The following is an 18017-nucleotide window of genomic DNA, read 5'->3' as shown; positions in this document are numbered from 1 at the left end:
GTGATCATTTCTTATTAGGATAGTTCACTAATTTCTTATCTTTCTGATGCTCCCTCCCTTTCCCACCCTCTGTATACAACTATTGTTAGCTCCAGAAATCAAGCTCTGAAGAAGTTACATGTCAAGCCCATGCTTCAAGTCGGTATCTGCATATGGAAAAAAATCCTGTATTTTCTTAGTGTGCCATTCAGGGCCCTCTCGTAATTTTTTATTTTTTTTTCTCCTTGTGCTGCAGTCCCATTGACTGGGCTGATATTTCATGAATAAGACTGATGTTTTCTCTCTTTTAAACATTTGCCCAGGATGAACGCTATCACTATCAAGCACTTTCTGCATCTGAGGCACTGTTCTGGGTCCTTCCTCCCCAGCATCAGAGTTAACCATCAACAGGAGCCTATGAAGAAGCAAATCCTGCTACCCCTGGTTCTGAAAGGAGGAAGCTGGTGCTCGGACAGCTGGATTGCTTGTCCAAGGGCAGAATGAATGAAACCTGGGCTGCCCATCCCCCAGGCGTGCCCTTCCTTGCTCCTGTGAATCTTCTCTCCTTGGGCTCTCCTCCCGGCATTCCTACAAGGAAAGTAAGTCTTCCTGCCCTGGGTATCACCAAGTTCTAATACACCTCCCAAGTGTGATGTGTCTGTCCTCCCTGGCACAGTGAGCCCACAGATGTGTTCACCTTTGTCATCACTTCTGGACTTTTACTGCAAGACTGGTTTGGTCGTCTCTGAGACCCACCCAGAAAGGTCAAGTAGCATCAGCAGGACAGGGACGGTATGTTCTCACTAAGTTATCCCCAAGAGGAACTCTACCTGGGCCTGACACAAAGTGGGTCTTCCCTAAGTGTCCGCATAGGGTCATGAGCCTAACTCTGACCTGGCCTTTGAGGGCTGTACCAAGACTCAGAGGACGAGGTGGCTTCCTGACCCTGCTCCAGCCCCTACCCTCCGTTCTAGAGCCCTCTTGTGTCTCATCTCTCTAGGGATGGGCTCAGGCTCCCTGGCCCAGCAGCAGAGGCCCCCTCTGCAGCAGGCACCCAGAGCACCAGAAGCCGTGTAAGTCAGATCTGCCGGACTCAGACACCCGGGGAACAAGCCTCTGCCAGCCCCGCACCTGGCAGCCGGCTGTGCCCACCCCTGGAGCAGCGCAGGCCTGGCAGGCTTACCTGGATCCATTCATGTGGTCATATTCCCGCTTGACATTGACCCTCACCGGCTGATTAATCCACTCCTGCTGCGGCGGGAGAGGGTTGATTTTGTGGGGCTGGCCATAGTCAGGGCTCCCTGAGGCGGTCATGTCGGCCTTGGGGAGGTGGGCCGCTGCTCCGTAGGCAGAGTCGAAGAGGGACTGGTCGTCGCTCACCACCGACAGAGCCTCCTGGAGGGTCAGAGAAGGAGACCGAAAGCCCAGTGTCAGTTCATCCCGTGTCACTCTTCACCTACTCTCTTTCTGAGCTGGCAGGGTGGCCCAGGGCTACCCCCGCTGCTGGCCGGAGGTCCAGGTTGCTGACTGACTCACGCTTGGTAGGGGAGGGGGGAAGTAACAGGGGTGACGTGACGTGGGGGAGACAAGCCTACCCCCATGCAAACTCAGTACGTTCTTTGCAGGTTACCCTGCATGAGGAGGGATTTGGGGGCAGTGGGGTGAGACGGGGGACCCCTCGGAGCCCAGGGGGCACGGTCACACAGTGCACATGCGCAGTGTTTCGTGGGCGCTTGAGCGCCGAACTTTCAAGTCTCAGTAGAACTGCGTCTGACTAGCTTGTGTGTCGGTAGGGCTGGAAGAAGGGGATGTGAAAGTAAGCATTGATATTATAGGTGAGGCAAGTGAGACCCACCCAGAGGGGTTAAGTATCCAGCTCAAGGTCACACAAGGGAAGGGTGGGGCCCAGGACTGCCGTTGCCTCTAATTTCGGTTTCCTTATCTGTAAAGGGGAGTAAGAATAGCTTTTTCAGAGCTGGTAGGTGGGTTAAATGAGAAAAATTCTTGGGACAGGTGTCTAGCTTGAGGAAATGCCCAGCAGCTTTCATAGAGGTTCTCTGGCATGTGTTGGGGCATCTTACACGTGAGCCAGTTGGGAGGCTGCCTGCCTCCTAGGGACCCTGCTCTGTCATGCCCTCTTGCCTGACGCCTGGAGATGAGAGCTTCCTGTCTAAATTGTGATGATTCAGCTTGCCTAGGAACAGCTCTGTGGATGGGGGAGTCCCCGGGTAAGCCCCTCTGTCTGCCCACTCACACTGTCCCATCCCTTGGTGCAAGTCTGTCTTGTGGAGATTTGGATGGAGAAAGGAAGTCTTGCACTGGGCAGAGATCTCCTCCCCTCCAAAGCACCATAATAAGATGCTTCCAATATTCCAACCCCCGTTAAACCACAGAGGCCCCAGGGTCATAGACTAGGGTTTGATGTTCCCTAGATCACATAATCACACCAAAGTAAGTTGTTTGCGCTCCAGAAAAGAAGGGAACAATCTATAACCCAGAATGAATTTACAATCAATGTAATCTATAATTACACAATCTGTCATTGTGAAGATGAGATGGATACTATCCAGGAAATGCTTAGAACAGTCTTTGGCACCTAATGCCACCCAATAAATGTTAACTATGATGATTCCTAGTGTTCAAAGACAGGTTCTCTGAGGCTACGTGTTAGGGGCTGAATTGTTCCCTTCAATTCACAGGGTAAAGCCCTGACTCCAGTACCTCAGGATCTGACTGCAGTTGGAGAAAGGGCTTTTGGAGAGGTGATTCAGTTGACAGGAGGCTCTTTGGGTGCGCCCTAATCGGATCTAACTGGTGTCCTTATAAGGAGAGGATGCCTGGACACACAAAGTCCACCATGTGGAGAGGCTGCAGGCCACCTGCAGCCAAGGAGAAGAGCCCTCAGAGCCTGCCAGCACCCTGACCTTGGACTTCCAGCCACCAGAACTGTGAGAAAATAAACTTTTGTGGCTTAAGCACCCAATCTGTGGTATCTTGTTATGGCGGCCCGATACACCACCTTTACGTAAGCCCTCCCGTACCCGTAAAGTTGCAGTTTGCTCCACCAGCTAACCCTTACTGTTTCTCCCAGGGTCATTCACAGCCCCGGCAGGAGGATAGCCAGAGTTCAATGAGAAAGGCTCTTCTGTGGCTGCTTCTGGCTGGGGTTGAGGAAGAATTACTGGAACCTACTCCGGAAAGTCTGTTCCTGTCCCAGAAAGCTTTGGATCATATAGATATGGCCAGAGATGGCAGTTTCTAAGCTGAGCTGTCCACGCAATATTGAAAGGCCCACATTTTCCCAACCAAGTGGATGTCTCTTGATCCTGACCTAAATTATGCTGGGATCCTTCTTCATTTTCCACTTAGTGCCCTTGCTCATGCTCAGAGGAAATCTGGGCTTCCTGGAACCACCGTCTTTGGGTGATTGGACCCATTCTCCATGTCACTTAGGGAGCAGACCTGGCTCCTTATCCCAGACCAGTTTTGAGTTGCCATCTAGGCCCTTGGCGTTTTGATTTCAAGTTGAAAAGCGTGACATTGTAACCGACCAGAGAGTTGAGCCTGAGTCCCTGAAGTTCTGGGGGTTCTACATGAGGAGCAGAGACGCATTACCCCCTAGGACCTGTATGTGCGCTTTTGGTGGTAAAGGGGAACCCTCACCAGTCCGGCTACAAAAAGAAACGATATATGTGTAAGGAATTGGGTATGATCTTCTGCTGTGGAAAGTGGCTTTATACTTGGTCAATCAGGCACACATCTTACAGTTTCCAATGCAAGAATTTCTTATCTCCCTTCCTCTAGGTTAGGGGAAAAGATGGTGGAATAATGGGAGGAAAGAGGCAGGAAAAGAAGGGAACAATCAGGAGCATCGGGGAAGCAGGAAAGATCCCGCCCCTCATTATCCCCAAAGAGAGAGGGCCAGGAAGCAAGAGAGGCAGGGTTTCAAGTCCAAGGGGGACAAACAGGTGGCAAAAGCAAGGCTCGCAGCAACAGAAAACATGAAATGAAGCAGCGGGTGCTGGTGGCTGACCATGGAGAGACTTCTTAAGGAAATGAGAACGAAGAGCTTGCAGGACCAAGGGTAGGTGTGGTAAAGGGCATGAAACCTGTTTGAACTCATTTTGGAATGCAGTTCACAATCAAAGGAAACCAGTCAAGCGGCAACATCACAGGGGGAGAGATCCCCGATTTCCTCCAAAACGTCGCTCTCTCCTCCTGCCTGACTAGTCTTCATCTAACGGTCCAGGCACGTGGGCATCCTTGCCTTTCTTTTCCAGACTCTTCCCTCCCTGACGACACACGGGCACTCTCTGCACTCATGCAGCCTACCATGCACATCCCCTGGGCAGGGGGAGCTCCTCCGAAAGTCTAAATGCATCCTGCCACCATCCCCAGAGCTCAGACACCTCTGAGAGCTCGCTTGATGTTGCCTGCAGCAAATCTACTCTCATCTGCTTGTGTTCGCACAACTCAGCTTAGCCCCAGCTGCCCACCCTTATATCTCACGACGTCCCCCCAGCCCCCGCAACTCCTGCCCAATGCTGACTATTCCCACCGTTCCACTCGGCGGGCTCTGTTCACATACACTTGGTCAGTTCCTGTGTTGTGGGCGCCCTTACTCTGTCCTTTCCACCTGCTGCACGTCCAATGTTTCCCATTCTCTAAGGTAAATGAGATCTTCCTCACCCTGTGAAACCTTCCCTGATAGTTCCCTCGGACTCATTTGAGCTTTTGAAAGCCCAGTGAGAAGGGGGTGCCTGGGTTGGCTCAGTTGGTTAAGCATCGCCTTCAGCTCAGGTTGTGATCCTGGGGTCCTGGGATCAAGTCCCGCATTGGGCTCCCTGTTCAGCGGGGAGCCTGCTTCTCCTTCTCTTTCCCTCCCCCTTGTTCATGCTCACACTCTCTCTCAAATAAATAAAATCAATACTCCTTAGGTAGGTGTGTGTGTGCGGGCACACACATACACACACCACACTTTCTCTCTCTTTCTCTCTATTTCTAGTCATTGATAAACAAAAGATTTTTTTTTTTCTTATAACAGTATGGAGAAAAGAATCTGTGGTTGGGAGAAGCTGGGAAGGGAGAGAAGATGAAGGAGAACAACTCCCTGTCTGGTCTGCTGGACTGAAATTAAGAAACCTATTAAGAGCAGGAGGCCAAAGATGAGAGCCATTAGGTGGGAATAACAGATTTGGGCAGCAAAAAAGGCTGACTGAAGACCCTGGTGAAAACTTAAAGTTGGGGAGGAGAACATTCTCACTGTCTCCAAAAGGAAATAGCACCCCTCTTGCCCTTCAAGAATGAGAACCATAGGGGCATCCCAAGACCACACCCCTGGCAAGTACGCTTCTGTCTTGAAGATGGGGAGCTTTCTCTGAGCCTCTTTGGTGTCATGGGCTCAGTGAGGAGGGGACAGGCCTAGAGGAAAGACAAACAAGGTACATGGCACTGGGTATCCGTGGCTGACAGACTTGTGTGAGAGCATCTTGTCACTGCTGGGGACTATGGGGCTGCTGGGGGTGGGTGTGGATAATGGATATGGATGTAGGCACCAAGGTGCTGCTTTTTTTTTTTTTTTAAGATTTTATTTATTTATTTGCTGGAGAGAGAGAGAGAGAGAGAGAGAGAGAGCACGCATGCACAAGCAGGGGGAGTGGCAGTCAGAGGGAGAAGGGGAAACAGGCTGCCTGCAGAGCAGGGAGACTGATATGGGACTCGATCCCAGGACTTTGGGATCATGACCTGAGCCCAAGGCAGTTGCTTAACCAACTGAGCCACCAAGGCTCCCCAAGGTGCTGCTTTTATCATGTGAGAAGCTATTGAGCTGGTAGATGTTTCGATCACACACTTGTAGCTTTTACGCATGTGTAGCTCTTGCTGTTTTGTGTCTTATAAAGCTGTTTGCTTTTACTTAAACTCTCAAAACTTCTAAAAGTTTAAACATGAAACTCTTACTTGTACTGAAAACTCTTTACAGGAAGGAGTTGTTGGTTTTCAAGAAATTTTTGCTGATGAGTTATTGATAAGAATTTAATTTTGGGATGAGAGACTGAATTTCGAAAGACCTTCGGTGTGAAATTCACAGACCATTCTCAGACTGACTAAGTTCCTTCAGTTTGTAACGACTTCACTTTTTCTATTGACTTTGGCCATGATCCAGAAGACAAATTATTCTTTTAAAGACTGTTAAAATCCAGGTTGCTTTAGAGCATGCTACATAAAAATTGACTTCAAAGTGAAAAAAGACACAAGGTATGGGCTCCCTAGCCCCATGTGGCCCACAGTTCTAAGGTTAATCCTTCACCCTCATAGTCATCACTGGAAAGTGAGCCCTGGATGGGCTTAGTAACTGGGTTCTGAGAAGTATCTTTCCTTTGCTCTGCTGATTGCTGGAAGGAATTTAGCAATTCAGGATGCTCTGGTCCCTCAGCCACTGAGTTCTAGACCCAGAGGGAGGCACACAGTCCCTTGACTCCAAGTACATCAGTACCCCACTTGATCCATTTGCCAGAAAGCTCTGACAAAGTCAGCTACTGGGAGTGGCAGCTGGAGTTCTGAGCTAAGAGGTTGGCCCTATTTGCCCGTAGAAATGCTGACCAGACTATGTCAGCCTTCCTTCCCGTGATCCCCTGCTGGTCCTGGCAGCCAGCAGAGGGATATGGCCCATGGGCCGCTTGTCTTGGTATGGGATACTCCTTACCCAACTTGGGTAACATGCCTTTAGCTCATCACTTATAATATATCCTGTGGTCTCATTATTGAAAAGAGGTCTTAGCAGATAATTATCATAGCACTTAGTAAGTGTGAGACACTGTTTATATGAGTAATCCAATTTAATCCTTTTAACAATTCTATGAGGGAGGCACTATTATTACCCCCATTTTTTTCTGGACGGGAAAATGGCTATTCAGAGAAGTGAAAGAACTCAGGTCGCACAGCAAGTGAGCGTGATCTGGGATTCAGATTCACGTCTGCCGCCTGTCACCTCCCAGGGAGCCTGTGCACGCCTTGAGGATAGCTCTTGAGTTCATTGTAACGTAGAGCCCGATCTTTGGAGTTCGAGAGATGTGAATTTCAATCTGATCTCCAGCAGTTGCTCATAAGCGCATCACTGATTGTGATTCATGTATGACTCTCTGAACTACATTTCCTTATCTCTAGAACACGGATAATAACAGTACCTCACCTGGTACATTTTGAATATAGGCAAAATGAGTAAATGTAAGTGAATTTCCCAAATCAAGTGTCTAAAGTTCTTAGGATACAGTAAGTACTCACATTGAAAAGAAACCCAAGGCTGAGATGGCATTGCGACCCTCGTTATTGGAGCTGTGAGATGGAGCGGGGGAAGGGCAGAGTGCAGATAAAGCCAGAGATAGACCTCCTTCTCCCCTGTGTGGGTTACTTCAACGGAAGTTGCTTACGGTTCAAAATTAGCAGGTTTGGAGATAATAGTTAGATTTTGAAATGCAAATTCCATGAGGTTTCTGAGAATAGAGCCTGCTTCGCTACTGTTTCCACTCTCCTCTTTCGAACCATGGATGTTGTTCCATTGCAGCCTGAGAGCTCTCTGAATTGGCTTCTGAATTGAGGCTTCTAGATGGCAGATAAAATTTTGTTAAATAGCCTTGAAAGGGAGAAGAAGAGCCACTCATGGCTGAGCTAATCAAAACAGAGGCGGCTAACTCCTATCCTTATCGCCATTCATATATGGTACATGCAATAAACATCAGAAAAAGGCCATGTGTATGTCTGTGAATTCACTAATAAGAAAAACTTTCCTCATTTTGGAATTTGTCATATATATATTTTTTTCTTCCTTCTTTTCTTAAAAATACTAGCAGACATATCTTCCCAAATTTGTTTTCCTTAGATTAAGGCAAGTGTTCTCTGTGTGCACATCAGTTGAGTGATAGGGGACTGCGGTCACAGCACGACCACATGATGGCCTGGCTGATATTAATGATGAGCAAACAATTGCATCTCTGAAAAAGCTTTGCTGAAACAGAGATGGAAAAACCCCTAGAGTAGCAAAAAAAAAAAAAAATTAAGACGGTGTCTGGACTCTGGACCATCTCCCCTTCTATTTCTGCCATGATCCTGTCCACAGAAGAATACACATATAATCCACACTTATGAACCAAACAGAGCCAGGGGAGGAAAAGTCCCAGACGAAACCACGGAGGAGAGACCCTGTCCTTCGCTCATCCTGACTTACATACAGTTAGATTGAGTTTCTACACCAGCACAGGGAATGACCCAAGACATGACGCTCCAAGAAGCACACATTCTATGTTGTTTCCTCCCCTTTCCTTTCCCTCTCTCCTGCCCTGAACCCTTCAAGGACAGGTCTCTGTGGCTCATGAGCTTTGCTGGAGGTGGGTGAAAGGACTGTCAAAAGCAGCCCCACCAGGTTCCCTGCCGCTTGCTGCCCTGCACAGCAGGCCGCGTGACTCCCAGACCAGGCCTCTGGAAAGCTCATCTCTGGGCCACCGCAGGGAGCACGCTAGCTTTGGCTTTTTATTACATTCTTTGCATAATGACATGAAGTCCCTTTGCTTGCCAGCCAGAGAGCATACAAAATTCAGACAAGATTCTAGGAAGCAAAATGCTCTGTCTTCTCTGTTTTTGGAAATCAGCAAACTCTGCAGCAGTGGGAGCATGCAGCTCGTTGGGGGTGTGGGGCGGGGGGGGGGTGGGCGGTGGCGGTCTGGTCATAGTCATATGTAAAGTGTCCTTGTCACATCTAAAGCTGTTAGTTAGTTCAAGCCCTTTGCTTCTCACTCTTCTCTAATCGCTGGCCATGTACTCCCTTCTTCCTCATTATTTCAGTCCCACAGAGGGCAGGTGGACGAAGAGAAAAGAAGGTAAACTTTATGACAAGTTGGATAAGGAGGAAGGTGGGTAACATCAATCAGTCTCCAAATAATAAGCCACAGCCCCTTGACACACAGGACAGTCCCGGAGCTGCCTGGGCTCACATCTGCCTGGTTGTCTTTTCCCGAAAGGGCTAGGATAATATTTCTAATCTTTGCCACTCCCCGTCTGCATACAGGCTCTCCTTCTCTTCCCCTTGAGCCCCCTTGAACTTCACGACTGCCTCAACAAACGGAAGGTGGCACAAGTGACCTTGCAGGACTCCCAAGGCTAGGTGATAAAGGACATTATGACTTCCACCTGCTTCTTGGTCTCTCTTGGGGCTCCAGGCCTTAGAAATGCCACCATGCCACAAGGAAGCCCAAACCAGCCCAGGCAGAGAAAGGCATGGAGAGGCCCACATGGAGAAGGATCCGAGGCCACCAGCCACCAGCCAGCAACGACCTCCAGACTTGGGGGTGATGAGCCGCAGGTGAAGGTTATGCCCACGAGCACCATAGCTGTTGTATGCCCTTGAGTTTTGGTATAGTTTCTTACGTAGCCATAGTAACTAGAACATTTCCTATCATTTTAATCAGCAACAAGAGAACCCAGATTCAGAGGCTGGCGGGCACGATGGTCTGCGTTTCCTTTTCACTGGGGTTGCTGACACCGGCTGCAAGAATCAGTGCCAGGACTCGCTAGATGCGGAAACTGAGGCACAAAGCCCACGCTCCTTAGGATCACACAGTGAGGGAGAGTCAGTCTCAGCCTTCAGGCCTAACTCTTCTGATAACCACCTAGCAGAAATACCCCTCCATGACAACGAGAAAACACAGAATCAGGGCCACTAATTTTTTTTAGGATCCTTATATTATAAAAAAGGAACCTGAGGCTTAAGGGGGTTCCTACTTGCCTTAGGTCCCTCAACTAACAAATGACCCTGCTGGTAGCCTGAGTACAAAACCCACACTCTTCCCCCAAACTCCTTCCAGCCCGCTGACTCTAATCCAGGCTGTGCCACAGAGCCAAACCTGCCAAGGAAACTCGGAGTGCTTTGCTGATTTCTAAGGTATTTTATTGAACTCTGTCCCCCCACTTCCCCTCTCTTCATCCCCTTCCCCCCGCAACTTAAATCTTCACTTATTGGGGAGGGGGCTTCTGAAATGGGCGACCCAGGGAAAGGCAGCCAGCCAAGTTCCTAGAAAATGGAATTAGAATCCTTTGCAGATGAAAGTACTTTATTTAATGGAGTTTAATAAATTAAGGGAATGAGCCTAAATGAGTTCAGAGAAGAGGGTCTCTGGGTTCTATAAAGGCATGCCATGTAACAGAATCCAGAGCTGTGGCCTTGTGTTAATCACGGTCCCCATTAGATACTTCTCCAGCTCTCCCGTGATATCTACCTTTGCCTGTTGACTTTGAGTTTTCACAGTCACTGTTTTGACCATAACCACATTTAAAGGGCATCTCTAAACATCAAAGTTAAATTCTCCTCCCACAGAGAATGATTTTACTGCTAAAAAGAAAAAAAGTGCTGAATATGGAAACTCACAGGAAGGGGATAGAAGGTTAGTCTGAACCCCAAGACAGGAACGTTTTATAGTTATGCTTTACTTTCTGTTTCTTTACAATGGGCCTGACCGCCCTTCAACATGCTTTTTCTCGATGACAGTGGGGGTAGCCAAAGGGTCAGCAAAGATCTGTCATGTGGAGTTTGTTGTACCTTTGACCATCCACGGGGGCGAGCTCCTCTCCCATAACAGGAGGTGAGCTGGCCCCGTGGGGTCCACAGTGTTGGAGGGATAGGACCGGACAGTGATGGGAAGCTGAGGTTCACTAAGATTAGGAACCTTCGATGTTCTCCTCCGTGAAATGGAGCACATGTTCTCCAGCGTGTTCAGATGGGCTGAAAGGGGAAAATTAAGCCCTCGCAGGTGCAATGGGGTGATGATGAAAAGAGCTGTCAACCAGCAAAACAGAACCCCAGATGCCATGGGAAGAAGCAGACACAGAAGAGAAAAGTCCTGGAAGGGACCTGGGTACAGCAGCAGAAACAGTTCCCTGTGCACGAATTTCACTGCTTATCACTTGCATCGGGACTATAGTCTGCCAGATTTCACAAGGCTGGCTGTTCCAGTCATCAAACATACTGGAATAGGGCACCTGGGTGGCTCAGTTGGTTAAGCGTCTGCCTATGGCTCAGGTCATGATCCCAGGGTCCTGGGATCGAGTCCTGCATCGGGCTCCTGCTTGGCAGGGAGCCTGCTTCTCCCTCTGCCTGCTGCTCTCCCTGCCTATGATCTCTCAATCTCTCTCTCTGACAAATAAATAAATAAAATCTTTACAAAGAAAAAAATACTGGAATACTTCCATACCAGTGCCTCCTTTCCCTTCTCTGCCTGGGGACAACGAATGGGTCAATGATTGGCACAGCAGGTCCTCCTAGACCTCACTCTAAAACGAGGGGTTGGCACGCTTGTGCCCATGGTGTAGGGGTGGTTATGGATCTGCACATTTTCCCGGACCTGGCAGGGGGTTTTCTGATGACAGACGTGGTGGCAAGTGAGGACCAGGGAAGCCTCAGCCTGGGCTGGGAGCAGTCTTTCTCCCCAGGAGGATCCTTGAGCCCGTTGGCCTCTGAAGGCGTCAGAAGGCAAAGGACAGAGGAAACAAACCACTTGTCTCCTTCCTCACTCCATAGGGTGCTGTTTTAAAATCATCTTCCAGTAAAAGGCACCGGCTACAGGCTGGGTCAAGGCAGAGCATTACTGGCTGTGAGAATTTGGGCACACTACCTATACTCTTGATTCCTGGAAAATTTTAACGGTCTTCCATCAAATGTTGAACGCTCTTGGACGATGACGAATGGCCACACTGCCCCGACCACAGAGAACTGAAAGCTTGGAAGAAGTGTCCTCTGAGGGGACTGGCTCCAGTATTTCCCCACAGAGTCCCCATGTCACCCCGCACAGGACTGATCGAAGAGGCTGGGAGCTGGGAAAACGTTCCAGGCCGGTCCTGTTGCTTGAGAGTGGGAGCGCCACGAATTGTCCTTGGAGCCTTGTCTTGGTGGGTCTGGCTCTGTAGCAGGACCAAGAGGATCTCAATGTGGTCTGTGGTGACGAGAGGGGACTCTGAGTGACAAAGGGAAGGAAGGGGGCAGGGAGGCAGTTCAGGTCTGAAAGGATGGGCTCCCCCAAGGGGCAGACAGCTGTCCAGCAGGGGTGGAAATGGCGCTTGCTGCCAAGTTTATCAGCGGTGGGGAGAGAGGAAGTGTAGGTGGCATGTGCCCTTGGGTGTTTCTTTGACTCCTGGGGTCATGGGAACTTTCCCATCCTTTTTCTCAAAAACCAGTTCTGCCGCTGGAGGCCCGTCATACATCTTATTCTTTCTTTTCATTCCCAGTTGCTTGCTGAGTTCCTGACACCCAGTAGGTACGCAGTGACCTTTTCTAAGGAATAAAAGCCCCAGAGCTGATAAAAAACACAGAGACCCCATCGCCCTTGCCAACACCTTTAATCACCAGTTGGATTTCCCATTCTCTCTCTTGGCCATGGGTGATTTCTACTAAGCCCTGCACCCCAGGCTTGTCCAGTTTCTTTTCAAACAGCCACACCCAGTGTCCAGTTTAAACACAAAGCCACTGACCGCTCCTTCTGAACAGCTCATTGAGGTCCTATTCCTAGAAGCTGTGATCTTATCGGACAATTTCCTCGTGTGACAGTTTCCGTGGCAACTGGTGTCTTCATAGTCACAGGAAGGCCACGAGGACACATGCACGCGGCAGGGGGCCCTTTGCTCTGTTCCCTCCAGCTCCTGTACCCCAGGAGCACCCTGGCAGGGGGATGAAAACAAATCCAGCCTCAAGAAGCTGGGTGTCTAGTCTCAAGCGCCCAAGCCATGTCTGCAAGCCACGGCCGGCACCGGCTAGGACAGTGCTGCTTCACCATGGTGGGGAGCAAGGCATAGCAAGAGAGACGCCATTTTCTTTCATCTCCTCACAGGGCTCTGGGAAAAGAGGGGCCCCTGAATCCACTTCACAGTTCTTAATGGCTGTCTCCTTTCCATGATTCACGCCCGATGAGCCACGCTTGGTGACCTCATGCGCGTCTAGTCCTGAGTGTGCAGTATTTCCAACTTTCACATCTGGACGAACCCTCCTAGCCAAGGTGCTTCATTGTGTTGTGGCCCGGCAGCATCTGGTTACCATATTGTTGCAGCAATGAGCGGCCAAGTCCCTGAGGATGGAGGGCATGGAAGGAGGTGGTGCCTAAGAAGGTCCTTCTCTGGGCCGGCTCAGCAGCCCTGACCCGGCCTCTGCCCAGCCCTTGTGCTTTATGTTATCCTCCTGCTCCATTCCTCTGGTGCCCTTCGGTCTTCTTCACTCTTCCTGCGTCCTGTTCCCATTCCTTCTCTTTCTCTTGTTCCTTCTCTTGCATTTTAATGTTCTGTCTCAAATAGATTCTCCTCTTGTTATACAAGACTCAGCACTCCAAACCTTTAGACTCCTATCTAATATACCTTCCTTGACTGCTCTCTGGACGTCTGCAAATACCTTTTTCCTTTGCCCAAACCAGCGGTCCCTACACAGCCCTGCTCTCCACATGCCCCCTGTCTCATCGGACCTCATTTACTCACCAAACTTTTACAGAGGACCTACTAGGGGCCAGGCATTCGGCTAGACACAGGGGGCTACAAAGATAAATGAGTCTCCAAAAGCACACACTTGCCCTTAAGGAATTCAAGTCTGGGCAGAAGACTGGTGCAAATATCGATACTCTTGTGGGGGTGGGAAGACAGGGCAGTAAGTGAGGGGCTCGGGGTGGCCTCCTGAAGTAGGAGCCTGAGATGGGTGAAGGGCACCTTCCAGAACACCTCAAGGGCCACCACCTCCAGGAAGTTTCCCTGCCCCCTCCAGCCCACCACAGTCACCACTTCCACAGTAGTACTTGAAATCAGTAGTACTTTCTATCTCTACCGCCCAGTCAGCATTTTATTCTAGACTGCTTTGTCACATTGCTTTTCTTTTTCTTTCACTCCTGCCATATATGGTAGGTTTTCGTAGGTTCACCTTCTGTCTCTCCCACCAGAGTGTAAATCCCGCAAGGATAGATTTTCTTTGCCATTTTCCATAGACGTCATTCACACTGACTGAGTGCCTTGATTCCCTCATCCCGAAAGCACTGACAGAACCCAGTTGAGACCGAGGGCGTTCACATAGGGCAAGGGCTCCCCACTGCGTCTCTCCTGGCTTCTTGGAGATGTCGCTTATGGAGGCAGAATGACGGGATCTGAGTTCCTCATCTACCACTCGTAAGTACTGTGACCTTAGTCAAGTTATTTAATCTCTCTGGGCCATAGTTCCCTTTTCGGTAAAATAACAATGATAATAATTGCATTCTAACTCATGCCCCTCACACAGTAAGCACCCTCTGAACTTAATCTTCTTCCTAGGATTCACAGTTTCTAACATAAGAAAAGCACTTCATTTCTCTGGGCCTGTTTCTTTACTTGCAACATCAAAGGACCGAACGGGATGATCTGCCAGACCCTCTCCAGGGCTTCGAGGCTAAAATCTATTAGCGGATTGATCCCACAGCCCCATTGCCTGCAACAGTCCCAGTTTAGGCCTATTATTTCAGAAAATGCTAAATAACACCTCTCTCCACTCTCAGAATTATTCCCATTTGAATGACACGTTATATGTACGAGCGAGCATCTCTATCTCGGTGCAGCTTAGCTTCATGGGACCGTGGGTTGTCATCCTTGCTCTCCCTTCCAGGGAGGAGGTAAGGGGAACCGAGGACAGCCTGGTCTACACAAAAAGCCAAGCATCCGCTCCTCTTGGAGCTCAGGCTCCATCTCCGGTACACAGCTGGTCTTTCGGTTGGCAGCCACCCTCAAAGCGGTCGCCCACTGGGTTGGCCTTCATCCTTGTTTGACTTGAGTGCCAAACCTAGGCAGTCTGGCACTGGGCCTCCTGTCTCTCGGCATCCATCTATAGGAAAAGCAGATATTTTGTGAACAAGTTCTGCCATGGTCTTCCAATGAAAACATCTCAGTGGGATTACATGAAGATATTTTCTTTGTCAATCTCAGTAAAGCTATTAGAACAGAAAACCCGGCTGAAACCCACTGACAGTTCCTGGGGACTTGGGACTGATTTAGTTACTCTATAAAGGGTACTTAGTGTTCTACTCTTGGAAGCTTCTGAAGGTATTGGCCTTGACCAGTAGGAGCCTGTCTGTCTCTCTCAGGGACATGTGTCATGGCGGGAGTACAGCTTAATCCTTGACGGCTCCAAAACTTACGGGAAATGGGAAACTAGCCCACCAGGTGGGGACGCCCTGAGATGTCCCAAACCTTCATCAGTAACTTTTTTCTTCTCATTCCCTTTACTCCAGGCTCCATTGTCAAAGGCTGTCAAGTTCTTACATTGTCCCTTCCACTTAGTTTTCTGCATAGTTTAGATCCCCCACGTTCATTATGGCCTTGGTGATTTCCACAAGAAGGCCAACATCAGTGACGTCAACCTTCCCCACCCCATACTTCTTGGGAAGCTGTGGAAGCAAAATGTCCCTGGGGGAACCCTGTGGTCACCTTCCTCCTTCTAATCCCAACCCAAGGAAGGTTTCAGGTCTGACAGCCTGAATGACTTTTTGAAAGTCTTAAGGAATTCTGGAAAAGGATAAGAACATGTTCTTTAGCCTCCGTCTTCCCACAAAATCAGAATGCAGAAACAAAGTGTTTCTCTAAGCATATTATTCTTTTATGTAGAGAGAAATTGGACCCGTAAATTGGTCTTCCAGACAAGCGATGTCCAATAGAAACGTCTGTGATAGGAGACATTCCAAAATCCTCACTGTGCAGCAGAGAAGCATTAGCCACGTGGAGCTACTGAGCGTTTGAAATGTGGCTAGTGCAACCGAGGAACTGAATTTTAAAACTTTACTGAATTGTATTTCTTTTCAATTTAAATAGCCACGTGTTCCTAGTGGTGACCACAGTGACCAGCATAGGTTCTAGATACTTAGGCTTGCTGGCCATATTATGTGCCATTCAACACATCACTTCGGCAAAGCAGAATAGCCAAAGTCACTTTGGCTAGTTCCTTAACACATCCTGTCTAGTTATGGGATCGTGAATGTATTTGCCACCAAAAGCGCATTCATTCATTCATGGATTCACTCATTCATTTAACCAATATTTACTGGACATGTGCTAGGAACCAGGCAGGCATTGTCATAAAACTCAGGAATTTGTCCATGGAAAAACAGCATCCAGGTGTTGATAGCATTATTGTTACTATGGAATTAGGAGACCTGTAGAAACCTCCCTCCACCCCCTAATCTGACTGTACCTATGCCGTGAACTAAATATTTAACAAGTACGCAAATGCCTTTGTGCATAAGAGGGTCACCCTGGGCAGGTAAGTAGCAGCTCCCAATCTGCTGTGGTGAGAGAGGTAGAAGGAGGGAAGATCCTGAATTCATGATGGCAGGAATCACAACAGGTCTGTGGTGAGGTTTCCATCAAATGAGAACAAGGCTCACCAAAGAACTCCAGGAAGTAAGGTGTGTCCGTTGGTACTTTGCCGTAGCTCATGGAACAGTGTGGGCCAGGGGCGTCCACAGCTGAACCGGGCAGCATCTCAGAGAACAAGACAGCTGCCGAGCCATTGTCCCATGAGAAGGTGACAGCACGTGAAGCCCAGAAAGATGGCACAACCAACTGTGGGCATTTCAGGGGACAGGAGAGCAGTGAACTGAGCAGGAATGTGGCCGAGGAAGGGCCTTAACACTTCATTGATGATCAACCCAAGTACTGCTGGGACTTTCCTGGTCATCAATAGCCAGCTAGGACCTCACGTAAACGTTTTGTTGCAGCCTCTGAAGAGCGTGCAGCCAAGGGTGGGGCGGGGGGGAGGTGGACATGGGACGTAGACTCCCAGTCACCATCTTCAAAGGCTATTCCCAAGGGACTTGGAAGGGCACTTCCACTTAGTAAATTTGGTCAAAGGCTGTGGCTCTCTCTGCAGGGTCCTAAAACAGTATGTAGGTCTCCTGTGATCTGGAAGAGTAGCATTCAGATCTTACAATAAGGTATCCCTGCAACCTCATTGGCTGGAGGCCAAAATCTGCTTCTCCACCTCCAGGACCCACGTGGAAGGGCCACTGATTGTCTGTTCAACCAGAGCTCGCAGACTGGGGCTCCTGGCCCTGTAACACAGCCCTGGTGTCTCTTGGAGCTCCGGCCCTTAGGAGGACAGCGGTTGACTAGTTGACTATTAGAGCCTGAGAGCTCTAGCATGCCAGTTCTGCTGCCCAGTAGCCCTTCCCTTTGTCCCTCTAGGTTAACAACAACATTTGCATGAAAACAGGATCTTTGCTGCTGCACATTCTCTCCCTCCTCCCCACCTCCCTTCTTTTCTGGTCGCCCTATCCCCATCCTTCCCAGGCCCTGGTCCAGACATGATCTAAATAAGGACCCACCACCCCAGCTCCAAGAAGGGGCCTGCCTGATCATTAGGATGCTTCACAGGACCTTGGCTCTCTGCAGGGAGCACTGTCCAACTGTCCCAACTGTCAACATTCGATGGTCTGGTCCCATTGAGAAAGACTTGCTTTAAAACATCCACTCTTCTAACCCAAAGGGATCACCACACTGTAGTTTCAGAGAGGTTTTCCCTTCCCTCTCAGGAGATCAATCCTAATTATCTTAATATAGGCTTATGTGAAAAAAAAACAAAAAACAAAAAACAAACAAACAAACAAAAACCCTGCCATCTCTAGGCACACAGAAAATCAATTGGGGCAAGTAGGGGAAGAGGAGAGGGTCAAAATGCAGCGGGGCCACGTCAGGTCGGGCCAGGAGAGACCAGATAGACTGTATTTACCGGGTCTTGGTCTTTGGCAACCAAACGTTGTTTTAAGATTGTTCTGACCTGATTCCAGCTCTCCCAATGGGCCATTACTTCTATGAGCACCAAAGGTAAGCTCTGAAGGGACAAGTGAAAAGACAGGAAACTGGTGTCTTTAAATACCATTATTTGTTGTGACAACAGAGTTACTCTTTCAGTAAATCATTCAGACCCTATGTGGGGGCCTCAAGACATTTATGGAGCTCACCCTTGGGTTTAGAGACACTCTGACCCCTCTCCCTTCGTGCACATGTTC

The 18017-nt window shown here is 49.1% G+C and overlaps 1 protein-coding gene across 2 annotated transcripts in view; it reads right to left on the bottom strand.

The window, feature by feature from the left end:
- FLI1 (Fli-1 proto-oncogene, ETS transcription factor) overlaps positions 1 to 18017 on the bottom strand; it is a 114802-nt gene that overhangs the window by 51682 nt on the left and 45103 nt on the right. For both annotated transcript variants that reach the window (XM_032868905.1, XM_032868906.1), the window contains one exon: positions 1163 to 1374. In XM_032868905.1, the coding sequence (XP_032724796.1) occupies positions 1163 to 1374 (212 nt within the window). Of the gene's footprint in view, positions 1 to 1162; positions 1375 to 18017 lie in introns of those variants that run through there.

This window comes from Lontra canadensis, unplaced genomic scaffold (genome assembly GCF_010015895.1).
Source record: "Lontra canadensis isolate GAN:19392208 unplaced genomic scaffold, GSC_riverotter_1.0 scaffold36, whole genome shotgun sequence".
Taxonomy (NCBI): domain Eukaryota; kingdom Metazoa; phylum Chordata; class Mammalia; order Carnivora; family Mustelidae; genus Lontra; species Lontra canadensis.
This window is presented reverse-complemented; position numbering and strand designations above follow the sequence as displayed.